Genomic DNA, 14064 nt, shown 5'->3' with positions numbered 1-14064 from the left:
CACTAAATGGTATCGTAAGCTGTTTATTGAGATATTATGGGGAACAAGCCTAGTCAATGCCCATTTTCTTTATAACAAATATTCCACCAACAAAAAACTGACAATCACGGAATTTCGCGAGCAAGTTATCACAGGACTACTTGACAGACATTCTCAATCCCGTGCAACAGAACCCGGACCATCGACTTCGACGCCAAGAAGAGCTACAGTAAATGTGAAGCACTATCTGAAGAAGAATGTAGTTGGAGAAAAGACAGTTCGCGGTCGTTGTACAGAATGCTATAAGAAGTACGGAAGGAAAGGAATCGAAGTACAAGGCAAAGTGGTACGAGCATCACAAGTTAACACAAAATGTTCCATTTGTGATGTAATGGGAGATTTTCCAGTAGTTCCAAAATCCACCAATAGATGGCATTCGGCCTGTCGTTTTTAGTAGTGAGCTACATTCTTCTGAGGAAACGGAGATGACAAATGTCACAGACCTACTACAAAACAAATGTTCATTCGGTTTCTCTTGTAGCTACGCGAATGTCTCCGGTGCTGTGTTTTGTGATAATTTCGACGACTCTGGCTATTCTTTTGGACTTTTGTGACTTCTATACCCGACCGACCTTTGCACTCCCCCTGGACCCTTGCTTGCCATTACGATTTACCCGTGCCTGTACTCCGGACCTTGAAAAAATCATGGGAAAAGACTATGGATCATGGTCAACTGTACGCTTGAAGGACGAGCTGCGAAAACGCAAAGCAAAACTCTCTGGAAAGAAAGCAGTGCTTGTCCAGAGGTACGTAACTAAATATTATTGTTGATTTGCAGTTGACCACAAATGCAGCTACACTGCCTTTTCATACCTACTAAACTATTTGTTTATTGTTACAGACTTGAAGATTACGATAAGCTGTTTGGACCAGTTGTAACCGACTCGGAAGTCGTATTCAAAATAAAAGTGCCGGAACCTGAAAGTTTCCGAGATATTACGAGTAACTCGGCTATACCTGATTTGGATATGGCTGATATAGAATTGTTTTCCCAGCTCTCAGGGAGGGAAAACTTAAAGACGTCTCTGAATATGTATGACGAATATTTTTTAATGTCATTCAGAGTAGCTTTTTTTAATGCTGACTATTATATTACTGGCATGGTTGCATCAGAGATGAGGAAACATATTGTATACAATGTAACAGTAAAAGCAAAAAGTCATTTGATTTTAGAAACCCAATGCTTCCATCCATTTTGCCCGTCTTGTTTCGTTTTGTGGAATTTTGTGCACCCCCCTTTCTCTACAGTAAGCTACAATACAACACGACGACATATCTACTATAAATGCTATTCAGAGAGTTGGAAAACTTTAGTTTTGTGGTGTGGGTAGAGAAAACTAAGTACCCACCTACTAATGTCTGCTCTACCATAGAGAAATCATTACTTCCAACGTGCCTCAGAATAATTATGATACTTACACACGGCGGTCGCGCCTCGGACATGGACAGAGGATGCAGATGATCTCAACTAGTTCACACTTAATATTATGTATAACTACATATAACAGCAATTTATTATTATTAGTTTGCACGTTCTCAACAAATACCAGTTATGCTACGAAATCATTTGTATTTTGCAATATTTGCCTAATAGGCAACTTGTAGGCAAACTATTTAATCATAGTATTATTCTGTGGAATAAACATGGATTTTTGTATTGGCTGAAAGGACTCGAATCCATGCCGGCTATAAAAAAATATGCAGTCCTGTTCAGTATGAAGATTTACTAGCGCCATCTATTGTCGGGTTTTGTCTAATATGGACGTTGTCTATGGTTGAAAACCTCCCATTATTTGCAAAATTTGTTTCAATAATACACACTAACTATATTAGATATAGGATAACATTACTTTCTAAGCTTAAACCTTTTGTTACTTATTGATTTTTCATAATAAAACTAGAAAATTAAAAAATATGTATTTTTTTTTACTTCCCCATACATTTTTCTTAATAATTTCAAAAAAAATTAACCAATCCCAACCCCAATACAACAGAAAATTCCCGTAGGCCAGAGCAATATTTTCGTGGAAGAAATTGTATGAGAACTGTGCGCGTTTACGATACACAAGGCTAAAGACTTGGCTAGTGTACGTGTATCGAAAAAGATACACAAGTGTTTGTATTGTACAGTGTGTATCGAAAACGATACACATGGCGCTTAGCGTGTTAAATTATTAATGAAACTTGAAGGATTTACCACCAATTTCAGAAAGCTTTCGCATCGATGCCGTAGTCAAAACTATCTAAAATTTTGACTAGGCACTTGGTGGTGACTTCAATTGGTCTTTCAGAAACTGAGGTCATAGAACTTGATGAAGTAAAAAAAAAAAACATTATTAAGGGGAAACTTTACCAATGAACTTAGCAAAGAAAGGTCGTAATTAGGGTTTCTGATTTCTCGACCTGTTTTCGTTCTCGAGCTTCGAGAATTCTCGAGCCCAAATTCTCGAATCTTCTCGAGTCTCGAGCCTTTCTAAGAAGACCTTTAGAAAAAGCTTTAATTTTTTTTTAAAACACAAAATCTTTTTTTTTTTACTTTGTCAACTTAATCACAAAGAAAATACTCTCCTATTACTAATAAATTAGCTGTCTAGCTAGCTACTAATTATTTGTACAAGGTGGGCCAAAAATAATCACCCTAGTGGAAGTTGCTCTCATTTGTGCAAATGGCCGCCAATTTCAAATCAATTTTGATATTGGTGGACTAGACAAGTAGGATACAAGAAGCCGTGGAGTGATACTCCCCAAGAACGCGGAATAATTGTGTTTATTCAGTTTTCGGATCGCCTTTTTTTCGTTTTATCTTACATTTTTGCCTGCAATATCGCCCGATTTAACCGTTTCAGGCAGTTTTCTGGGGTTTTTTGAAGTCCCGTGTTTATGTGAATAAACCCGTGTCTCTGGAAGCCCTTAAGGATAACATTCGACATGAGTGCGAGAATCTCTCGCCCGAAGTTTTCGCTGAAGTGATGAGAAATGCCATAAAACGAGCCCGTATGGCAATCAATTGTGACGACGCCTATTTGGCCGATATCATCTTCTCGACTTTACCAATAATATTGTAAAGGTTCAAATAAACATAATCAAAAAACAGAATTGAAGTTTTCCATTTAGAAAAAAAATTAGAGCTAAACAAGATCGGATGACTTCTTTTGGTCCACCTGAACTAAGAAACAGTATTACTACCTTATCTTTTAATCATTCATTAGTATTATCAGTACAGCATCTAGCTTAAATGCAGATGAAACATAATAAATCATAATACACGGCATGGTATGCGTGTGTGTTGTTAAGCGGCGCAGGAAAAAGGAAAATTATAATTGAATTAATTTTTATCTCAAGGCTCGAGAAATTCTCGAGTCTTCAGATTTTTTTCTCGTCTCGAACCAAGCCGAATTTCTCGAATCTTCTCGAGCTCGAGAATTCTCGAGCAGAAACCCTAGTCGTAATGGAACTAATATATTCAATGTATCGAAGATGTTAGTTGTTTGGCATCAAAATAGTATCATTAAAAAATCTGCCATAAGCTGCTGATTTTGATAGGTACTAAACAACTCAAGTCTGTGCTCGTTGTTTAGTATCAAAATCAGCAAACTCCAAAAGGTATCCCTATGGATGTGGATATAGTTTGTGTGTGTATGTACATGTATAAATGTACGTTTACAACTACATACATCACTCTTGTTCACTCTGGTATTGCATCGTGCAACACCATGTGAGGAGCAGTACCTATAACAGATGCCACATAAGGACAAGAAATGCTGTTGAAAGATGTTTCGGCCTATGGAATGTAAGCACCCTTATACCTACCTTATGGCAGATTTTTCATTGATACTATTTTGATATTTGTAATAGTTATTTGTTACATATACAAGGAGTGCTCGGATCAGAATCGGTTCAGTTAATTTATGTAACCCAATTTCCATAACAAAAAGGTATAAAATGTCAAAAAAACTGCCTGACATAGATTTCTAGAGGAGTGGCGCTACGAAATAAGAACCATGTGTTTCCTAGCAAACATTACCATAAAATCAACAACCTATAAAAGTACTTATATGGATTTTTTTTCAGTAGCATTTACTACACATGTTTTTTAAAGAATAATGATAAGAACTTGAAGGATTTACCACCAATTTCAGAAAGCTTTCGATGCTGTAGTCAAAACTATTTAACATTTTGACTATGCATGTGGTTGCTTCGAAACTGAGGTCCTAGAATTTAAGTTATTAGTAAAAAAACAAACAAACATTATAAAGGGGAAACTTTACCAATGAACTTAGCAAAGAAAGATCAAACTGATCTAATATAGTTATTGTATCGATATTGAAGACAGAGTTGTTGTTCGGTATCAAAATAGGCAAACTATATTCTACCTTAAGACAGATTTTTCAATAGTTTGCTCTAATATTTGTTAAACAAGGGGTGTAAATCCGATCAGAGTCGGTTCACTTAAAGTATGTACCTCAATTTCCATATAAAATGATTTAAAAAAAAACAACCTGACTGAGATTTCGGAAGGACTGGCGCTAGAAATAAGTTTCATAGAAGGAAGTTTCCTTTAAAACATTATAATATCGAAGAACCCATAAAAATATGGGCACCTTTATTAAAATATACTATAGAGTCTGACAATAGTAACTTTACAAAACAATCAATACATTAAAATTTATTCGTTATTCGGGCAACTACAACAATATTAGTCTTAGTGATTTCTGACCCTTACGTGGTAGGTACGTCTTGTTAATTAATTTACGGATACAATTTTGTATTTAAAAAAAACTACCCGTTTTGTGTGATAACATTGTCCGACTCTATGTTTCATATTGTTAACTTGAGCACTATCGCATGTCGTCTCGAAACCTCAGGCGTATCCATAACTTTAACTTTAGTAAAAATAATTTAATGGCAAATCCTAGTCACATTGTATTTTAGAACGGAAAATTCTGTAAAATGGGTTTCTCTAAACGCATTTTAAAATTGCTTTAAGACTTTTGATGAAAATACAGGAGTTGTGCTGATATTTATTGATTAAATTGTCTTTATACAATATTTATGCACCAACAAAACTAATACATACAAAAAATATATCAGGTTCACAGATTGACAAACATGATAATTGAAAAAAATCAAAAACATAATATTTACCTGAGCTAGATTCCAGCTACTATTCTAATAACATTATTCGTGAAATGACAAAAAAAATATTATGCTTCTAGACTTGCCACAGCCATTTGGAGTGCTCCTCCTTTTGTGGTGTTGCCACCAATGAATCCAGTGCTGTGGCAAAATACACAGTTTTTGATACCGGCTATGTCACTCAGCATCTCATCTCGAACTCCCCACCACTCCTTGTGCAGTGGTTTCCTGAAAATAAAGCAGTAATTTACATGAATAATTAAGCACTGACTCATATTGTTCTTCTATTCTATTCTCTGCAGGAAGGATGTGGTCCACTTGGTTCACACAATATCTAGATTCAATAAACCTAGATGTGCAGGTATCCATTGTTCACATGTCACAATGTTTTTCTTATTTCCTGCACCATAAGAACATGTCATCGTCATCATCATCATCATCACAACTCACAACCCATCATGTCTCCACTGCTGGGGCACAGGTCTCCATCCAATGAAGGAAAGGTTTTAGGCCTAGTCCACCACACTACCCAACATAAGCAAGCCTGTGCTGAGAGAGTTGTAAGTAATCAACCTGACTTATCAGGTCTATCAGACTATTTCTATGATATAAAAAATAAAACCACAACTGTGTCTCACCTGGTCACAAAGCTGGACGGATTCTGAGGCACAGCCTGCACCCTCCATGAGTTGGGTTTATCATTGAAGATGACATACTTGATCTCATCCTTCAGACCCATCTCTTCTTCAATATCAAAAAGATGTTCTTTCCAAGGAAACCGCTCGGTAAACTCGACAATATTTCCAGATTTGTGCACCTCAAATCTACTTTCAATGGCAGATTTTACACTGTCTCGGGCAGGCAGCCAAACAGATATGAAATAATTAACTGTATACAAAAATTCTTCACTGACCAGGTTCATAGCTTTCTGAAAAATTTCATCTGTGTTAACAGTCTGATTGGTATTCCATTCCGGATTCAGCCGACCCACTCTCCTGCTCAAATGGGTTTGTATCTTATATCTCGGCTCTTCATCAGTCATTGGCACCCCATTGTCAATCGCATCTATTTCTTGTATGAAGTTCTCATATACTTTTTTAAATATAATGTTTAGGTCATGTGGGGTAAGTGGAACTTCTTTTGGGGCCAAGCCTTGGATCAGTTCTTCTCCATAAAAAGCGTATATTAAACCAGCGGAACTGAGTCTGTAAAGCAAATGAAAAATCTAATAATTTCCAAACAAGAATTAAATAGAAGATAACTTATACAAATATATATGTATTATAATTATAATATACGAATTTAATCTTCTGTGGTGATTATTATAGAAAATAGGATTTTATTCTCAACCACTCTAAAAAGTTAATAAAGATTAGACTCAGTTAACATTAAAGCCAAAAGTCCACTCCTAGCATAACTAAGGTAGTTTAGCTTAGCTTTGCATACTTGAGCCAATGTTTCATACATGTGCATCCACCGTAAACTATGCACAGATATGAAAAATTATGTGAGCTTAGCAAAACTAATAATTTTTACATTAAGTAAGTACCTACCTGAATTTGAGCACATAAATCAACATAAACTTACTTGATTTTAAATTGATCGCCCAGATCTTTTCTGACTGTGCTTAAAGTCTCAGTGAATTCTCTCTGGTGATGATCATATCGCTTCTTGGCATGGTCAAATACTGCACCGACATCAACCACAATGTCACATTCAGCTAGTATGGCTGGATCACGGCTGCGGACTATCTCGGCCTCTTTGTATTGGGGTAGCCTCTTGAGCATGTAGCAGGCCAGCACCTCATCACAGTGGAAGACTCCATCGTGCGTACCAATCTGTAACAAGGACATAATTATATTATTTTACTAGATGTAACATAATTGACACAGCTGAATAGTATCTTTTCGAGTCCAGCTCACCCTGGGTACCAGAGTAGACAAAGACTGACAACTGTACCCCTACGCTATATTGTAGAGAAGTTATGATTGTTATAATTTTGGGAACACAAGATAAGACACAATATATTGCCTTTCTATAGTAGATGTAATGATCGAACTGGCTAATCCTCACCTTTGTGCGGCCACACACACAAAGACAAGTTAGCTTAGTTAGTTTCTTCCTAGAAAATGTACAGTAAAGATAACTAGGTACAGACATGGCTTATGATTTTAAAAACCGGCCAAGTGCGAGTCGGGCTCGCGCACAAAGGGTTCCGTAGCTTAAATCAACCTATCTCAAAAACTATAAGAGATACTTTGATCAAACCAAAAATCGTTGAAAGAGTTAATTAGCATGCATCACCTCTATTTTTTTAAGAATTTTATACCCCGTAGTTATAAAAATAGAGGGGGGGGGACATACTTTTTACGACTTTGAGAGCTGATATCTCAAAAACCGTTCACTTTAAGAAAAATGTTTTTTAGAAAACTTTATATCATTTTAAAAGACCTTTCCATTGATACCCCACACGGGTATGTACATCGAAAAAAAAAATTTCATCCCTCAGTTACATGTATGGGGGGCCCCACCCCCAATTCTTTTTTTTACTATTTAGTGTCATATTTTTGTAGCGGTTCATACAACACATATTCCCATCAAATTTCATCACTGTAGTACTTATAGTTTCCGAGTAAATCGGCTGTGACAGACGCACATGACGAAACTATAAGGGTTCCGTTTTTGCCATTTTGGCTACGGAACCCTAAAAAGGGCCATATCAGGTGTCTTGCATGTGGTATACACACCGGTAGGGTAGCTGTACCAAGCAAGATTACCAAGAAATGGGTAGGTACACTCATTTCAAAACGATGCCCCATCAAAACGTTTCGCTCCCGCGCGCGAAAATGGCTCCCGAGCGGAGCATTTTACTCACATATCAAATAAATTAAATAAAGTCATGACCTAGGATCTCACCTAGGATATAATAAAGGTATTAATGACATGACAGATTGCACTTCTAAATAATACTAAGTACCTAGGTACTTTTAGAAAATTGGAGATTGCGTTTGGGCGACAACGCGCGGGAGCCATTTTCGTGAGCGGTTGACTAGGTCCATAACCTCGCTAGCAATACTTAAGTCATCTTACCGATAAAATAATGATAATATTTGATTATTTATTCATCCACCGTCTACCTCAAGCATTACTATAACGCAATAGAACGCTAAAAGCAAAATAACATGAAATTCTAACCTTCATTGTCACTTGGTATTTGGAAGTAGAAAATCGAGTAGGGCGCACTACAGATGGTTTCGCGATACAATATAAAACACTACTATACCGGCGTATAAAAGTAAATAACATCACTATTTAAAACTTAATTATAATAAATTCACTTACATTATTTTGAAGATGCCAAACCGAATGAAAACCGGAATCCACACGACATGAGAAAAAATGGCTGATCGTGACGGAACGGAAGTGTGGCCAGATTTAAAATCAGTATAAATAATGTACTCTGTGTTTAAAATTATCTAGCTAGCTAAGTACTCGGGTAAAATTTGCCAACAATTTTTAAACTGTTACTGTGCTACCACAAAAAACTTTAAACACTGTTTAACTAGTGTTTAAAACGAAATTTGACAGATTTTGTAGGCGTTTGACAGCTCTAAACACCTGTTAAATACTGTCTAAGTTTTTGTGGTAAGGCCCTTAAAGTTCAAGTTAATAAAAAATATAAAAGGTTTGGTTTATATCTTTTTTTTAAATTAAGAAAATGTTTACACATGTTCTGTGACATCTGAGCCGTCGATATTTTTTTTTTAAAAAGCAGTCGAAATTTGTGCTGTTTTAACCATAATAAATATGATTTGGCGCATACAATTTATACACCGTACCCGTCTCATCGTTCTTTTACAAAGTTAGTGAGTCCGATAGTTTGAACAGCGTAGTGTACATTCCTTACCTAGATACCTTTAAGTCGCGTCTGACAGCCGCGTCCGTATACCGCGTCTAGTGTGTCGGCACTTTTCTCTGTAAGCCTGCATACAAGTACAACTCGAATAGAAGTACGGGGAATTCCCCTTAAAATAGAGTTGCCAGTACGCAGTAAAGAAAATAAAAGGCACTTTTTAAATTAAAAATGGTACTTAGATTTTATTGTTTCTTTCGCAAATATCCCACATAACTTATAAAATTTACATAATGCTATTATGCCAATGTTTTTATGAATTCTGCTTGAAACTGCCAACTTTTTCTAATCTGCCACATAATGCTGCTAAAATCGCAGAATTCCGCTAAATCTGGTCACACCCGACTCGACTCAACCATAGAGAAAAAAAAACACTATCGACAACTCATAGACAACCTCATAGACAACGAATGAACCACAGACTAGCTAGATAACTCATTCATTCATATCATTCATTTTTTTATTGTGTTTTTTTATTGATACTGGTCAGAGAGATACTCAGAAAAAGGATTAGATATAAATCGTGCAAGTTGCAAGGGCCCCTGTACTAGGGGCCACTTGCACCAACATATTAAATCAAGATTTAGTGATAAATCTCGATTTAGTGTCAAATTTGATATGGACTGACGTTTCTTAAATCGAGATTTGACACTAAATCTAGATTTAATATGTTTCTGCAAGTGGCCCTAGGTGACAAACCTGTGTTACTGGGTACCCCGCCCATCCCTACACGACAAACATTTTATAATTGAACATTTCACATAGGTACTTATTTCTAATTAAATGGTGTAAATTACAATAGTATTACAAATTTAGTAACAAACAAAGGCTGCAAACAAATTATGAGACTTTTAAAGGTATTATTATGTAATAGGTAAGTTAGAAAGTTAAGTAGGTACACAATTATAGTTACTGTTAAAATAGGGTTAACTTTTATTTTATTTTAAATATGTATTACTGTAAAAGTTTATATGTGATGTGTGTGTGTGTATGTGTGTGTGTGGATCAAGTTACATAAAATCGGAGAATAATAGTTCTATTTATGTTGCTTGCTAAAATCTATCATACAGAATGTTGCAAACTGCTAGAAAACGAAGACTTGTACTCGTATCTAGAAATATTATGGATTGGAAATAGATAGATTGAGTATTTTTTTCGTCTTGAAAAGTAGCTATGCAGAATGTACCTATAGCGTACATCCTAGCAAATAAGACAAAAAATACTTTTTATCACTGTCTGATATTTACCTATGACCCTATAATACGAAGATAAATATAAAAATAAGGTATTGATTGACTATGACTGTCTATAAAGGAACAAAAGTACTGAACTACGAGGTTTTCCAATATTCCTTATTCTAAGAAATAATAATGTAACCAATGCTACCAACTTAACAAAATTTAAATAGAACCATTCTCCTATCTAGTCTGTGATGTACTTGAAAGATTTTCTGACAGATCAAGTTAAAAAAAGTTCTGAAATCATCCGATAGATGGCCACCCGTGCTGTATGTGTTTTTAAGTTTTTTTCGTTGATACCTACCTACCTACCATACCTACGATCTTCTGAGGGAATGGAGGACATACGGACGATGTCATATCATATGAAATATAGAAAGAAGTAACTAGCTGTTCCCACAAGCTTCGCTTCGCTTTAAAAAGTTTTCCTGTGGGAATACCGCGATAAAAAGTAGCTCATGTGTTGTTGTCATCCAGGGTCTTAGCTAGCTCCATTACCAAATTTCATTAATATCAGTTATGCCGTTTTGAGGTAAAGAATAAACAAACATACACACATACTCACAAACTTTCGGCCACACAACCAACAGATGGCACTAAAAGCGCAATACACAGAACATGTATGGTATAGGTCCTTTTATCTATAATAAATTGAGCAAAATAATAATGATTAACAACTTAATAAAACATAAAGCTAAATTCGTTATCACAAATTATCTACTTAATCTATCATACTCGGAGACTGAAAGCATATTAGAAATAGTGCAGTAGACACTACTAATTTTATTTTGTTTTCTGCCTAGTCTATTATATTTTACATAAAACAAATTTCCTCAGAAAACACACACACACGAACACACACACAAAACACACACACACACACACACACACACACACACACACACACACACACACACAAACACACACACTGGTTATAAAATTAATTTAAATTATTATTTGATTTTGTGTTCTATTTTTGTTTACTTACCAGTAAGGGCCTAATCTGGAAGAGAACTGTCTTCTGAAATACAGATTTATATCTAATACTTTCAACCTAAAAATACACGACTGTATTAATTTATGCAACTGCCCCACTCTAGACAAAGTGCACTCTATTAGATATCTGGGAGTTATTATAGATCAACGCTTGACGTGGCACTTACAAATAGATCTTGTAACATGCAGGATTCGAAAGTTGATATGGATTTTTAAAATTCTAAGACATGTAGCGTCACCCGCACTTTTGACTAAAATTTATATTGCACTAGCCCAACCTATCCTAATGTATTGCATACCAGTATGGGGTGGTTCGTCTAAAACCAAATTCATAGAAGTGGAAAGAGAACAACAATCTCTATTAAAGGTGATGTTTTCTAAGCATTACAGATACCCTACTACTCTGCTATATTCTAATAGCCATGTCCTAACTGTGAGAAAGCTATACATTTTGAATATAATTTTAAGGTTTCATAAATATTTTGCTTTTGATCAATCCTTTCTCAATAGAAGGAGAAAGGATCTTGCTATCCCTTCCATTTTAAAAAACCGGCCAAGTGCGAGTCGGGCTCGCGCACAAAGGGTTCCGTAGCAGCAATTAAATCAACCTATCTCAAAAACTATAAGAGATACTTTGATCAAACCAAAAATCGTTGAAAGAGTTAATTAGCATGCATCACCTCTATTTTTTTTAGAATTTTATAAGTACCCCGTAGTTATAAAAATAGAGGGGGGGGGGGCATACTTATTACGACTTTGAGAGCTGATATCTCAAAAACCGTTCACTTTAAGAAAAATGTTTTTTAGAAAACTTTATATCATTTTAAAAGACCTTTCCATTGATACCCCACACGGGTATGTACATCGAAAAAAAAAATTTCATCCCTCAGTTACATGTATGGGGGGCCCCACCCCCAATTCTTTTTTTTACTATTTAGTGTCATATTTTTGTAGCGGTTCATACAACACATATTCCCATCAAATTTCATCACTGTAGTACTTATAGTTTCCGAGTAAATCGGCTGTGACAGACGGACAGACGGACAGACGGACATGACGAAACTATAAGGGTTCCGTTTTTGCCATTTTGGCTACGGAACCCTAAAAAACGGCATTTGCAAGTAATCAATACGATAAGCAAGCAGCTCACGTATACAAACAGGTAAACAAAGCTCTTAGCATATACCCTATGATTATTCGCGATTGTAAAAGGACTGTTACAGAATGGTTAGATAAACTTGATTACGGTGACGTAGAGACACTCCTAAAATATTCATCGTAGATTATATATTTATGTAATTATTTATTTATGTATGTAGCAGCAAACATACACACATACACACACACACACACATACACACACACACACACGCACACACACACACACCCACCCACACACACACACACACACATACACACACACACACTAACCATATTACTTTAAATATAACAAATTTGTATACCTACTTAATTTAAAAATAATGTTTGTACTTACTTAACGTCCTAATTAGAAAACAGCCACTGTTTGTTATGAAAAGAGCGGGACCACCTGTCTGTGGACCACAAGTATTTTTATGCTTACTAGGTGGTTCCAACCTTGTATGTAAGACTAGCTATAAGTTTGTTAAAGAAATAAAGAATATTTAATTGATTTATTTGATATCTAGTTCGGAAAACAGTTTAAACAGTGCTCAATATACTTTGTACGTATGTTTTTGGTGAAATAAATAAATCTTAAATAAATCTTTGATGACCGAATGGCGTAGTGTTTAGTGACCCTGACTACTGAGCCGAAGTTCCCGGGTTTGATTCCCGGCAGGGACAAACATTTGTTTAAACACAGATATTTGTTCTCGGGTCTTGGATGTGCCCGTAAAATGGCAATATGCCCGCCCCCTATTACATTGGGACTAACATAAACTCTGGCGAAAAGTGGGTGCAGAAATGCACCTCTGCCTACCCCGCAAGGGAGTACATACATTAGTAGGTACAAGGTGTGAGTGTTTATATTATTATATTAATGTTGCAAAAAGGGTATACTAAGCCGAAAGGGGGTGACTCAGGGGGTCATTCTGAACAACTTTTGTTCTACGAGTTTTGGAAATTCGCGAATAAAAAAATTAGTTCTCCATATTAGAAAGTCACATGACCAACAAAGTTTTTTACTTATATTTAGGTAGGTATATACCTACTTAAGTATATAATAAAAATAAAATTCCGGTTGATGATGGTTTTTTTAAGGATTTTTCTTTAAATAAATATAATAACACCTAAATTGATTTAATACGGTCTTTAACAATTAGTTAGGATCCACTTCCGTTTTCAGGACTTCATAGTTTTACTGTAGGTAATTTACTTTAAATTTTTCAAAAAAGTATACATTTAGTATTGAAAACCTCCTCCTTTTTTCGAGTCAGTTGACTCAGTTGATTCTGACCCTGACCCAGCTGGCTAAATTGTTGGTTCAAAAAATATGAAGAAAACACGGATGTAGTACATAGATTCTATCTTAATAATATTATATTCGGGGCACAATTCGAAAAATATGATTGTTGAAAAACGCGTGTTATGTTATACCTACCTATGACGAAATTAAAAGGAAAACTATCTCAGGTTCCTAGGTATGTAGACTTTTACGGAATACTCAATGGGCGAGTCCAACACGCACTTAAAATGGCGGTTTTTTTTATTTACAATATTTTCCTAGGTTGTAAGTAAAGGGAGAAGCTCTATTTTGTAAAT

General features: G+C 35.6%; 1 protein-coding gene and 1 long non-coding RNA gene across 2 annotated transcripts; one reads left to right on the top strand and one right to left on the bottom strand.

Moving 5' to 3' along the window:
- The first annotated feature begins 506 nt into the window (after window positions 1-506).
- Window positions 507-1198, top strand: LOC105387790. The gene is made up of 2 exons (XR_005254497.2): window positions 507-785; window positions 881-1198. It is a non-coding gene; the product is annotated as an uncharacterized LOC105387790 (long non-coding RNA).
- Window positions 1199-4917: 3719 nt separating this feature from the next.
- On the bottom strand, window positions 4918-8575 carry LOC105382594 (MYG1 protein C27H6.8). Its single transcript, XM_011552505.3, has 4 exons — window positions 8371-8575; window positions 6763-7013; window positions 5814-6380; window positions 4918-5403 (listed from the first exon to the last, which is right to left on the bottom strand). The coding sequence occupies exons 1-4, from the start codon at window positions 8479-8481 to the stop codon at window positions 5244-5246; spliced, it is 1089 nt and encodes a 362-aa protein (XP_011550807.3). The 5' UTR covers window positions 8482-8575; the 3' UTR covers window positions 4918-5243.
- Between the last annotated feature and the right edge of the window lie 5489 nt (window positions 8576-14064).

The sequence above is a fragment of the Plutella xylostella genome, chromosome 7 (genome assembly GCF_932276165.1).
Source record: "Plutella xylostella chromosome 7, ilPluXylo3.1, whole genome shotgun sequence".
Taxonomy (NCBI): domain Eukaryota; kingdom Metazoa; phylum Arthropoda; class Insecta; order Lepidoptera; family Plutellidae; genus Plutella; species Plutella xylostella.
The sequence above is the reverse complement of the archived record's forward strand: the minus strand, read 5'-3'. Positions and strand labels throughout refer to the sequence as shown.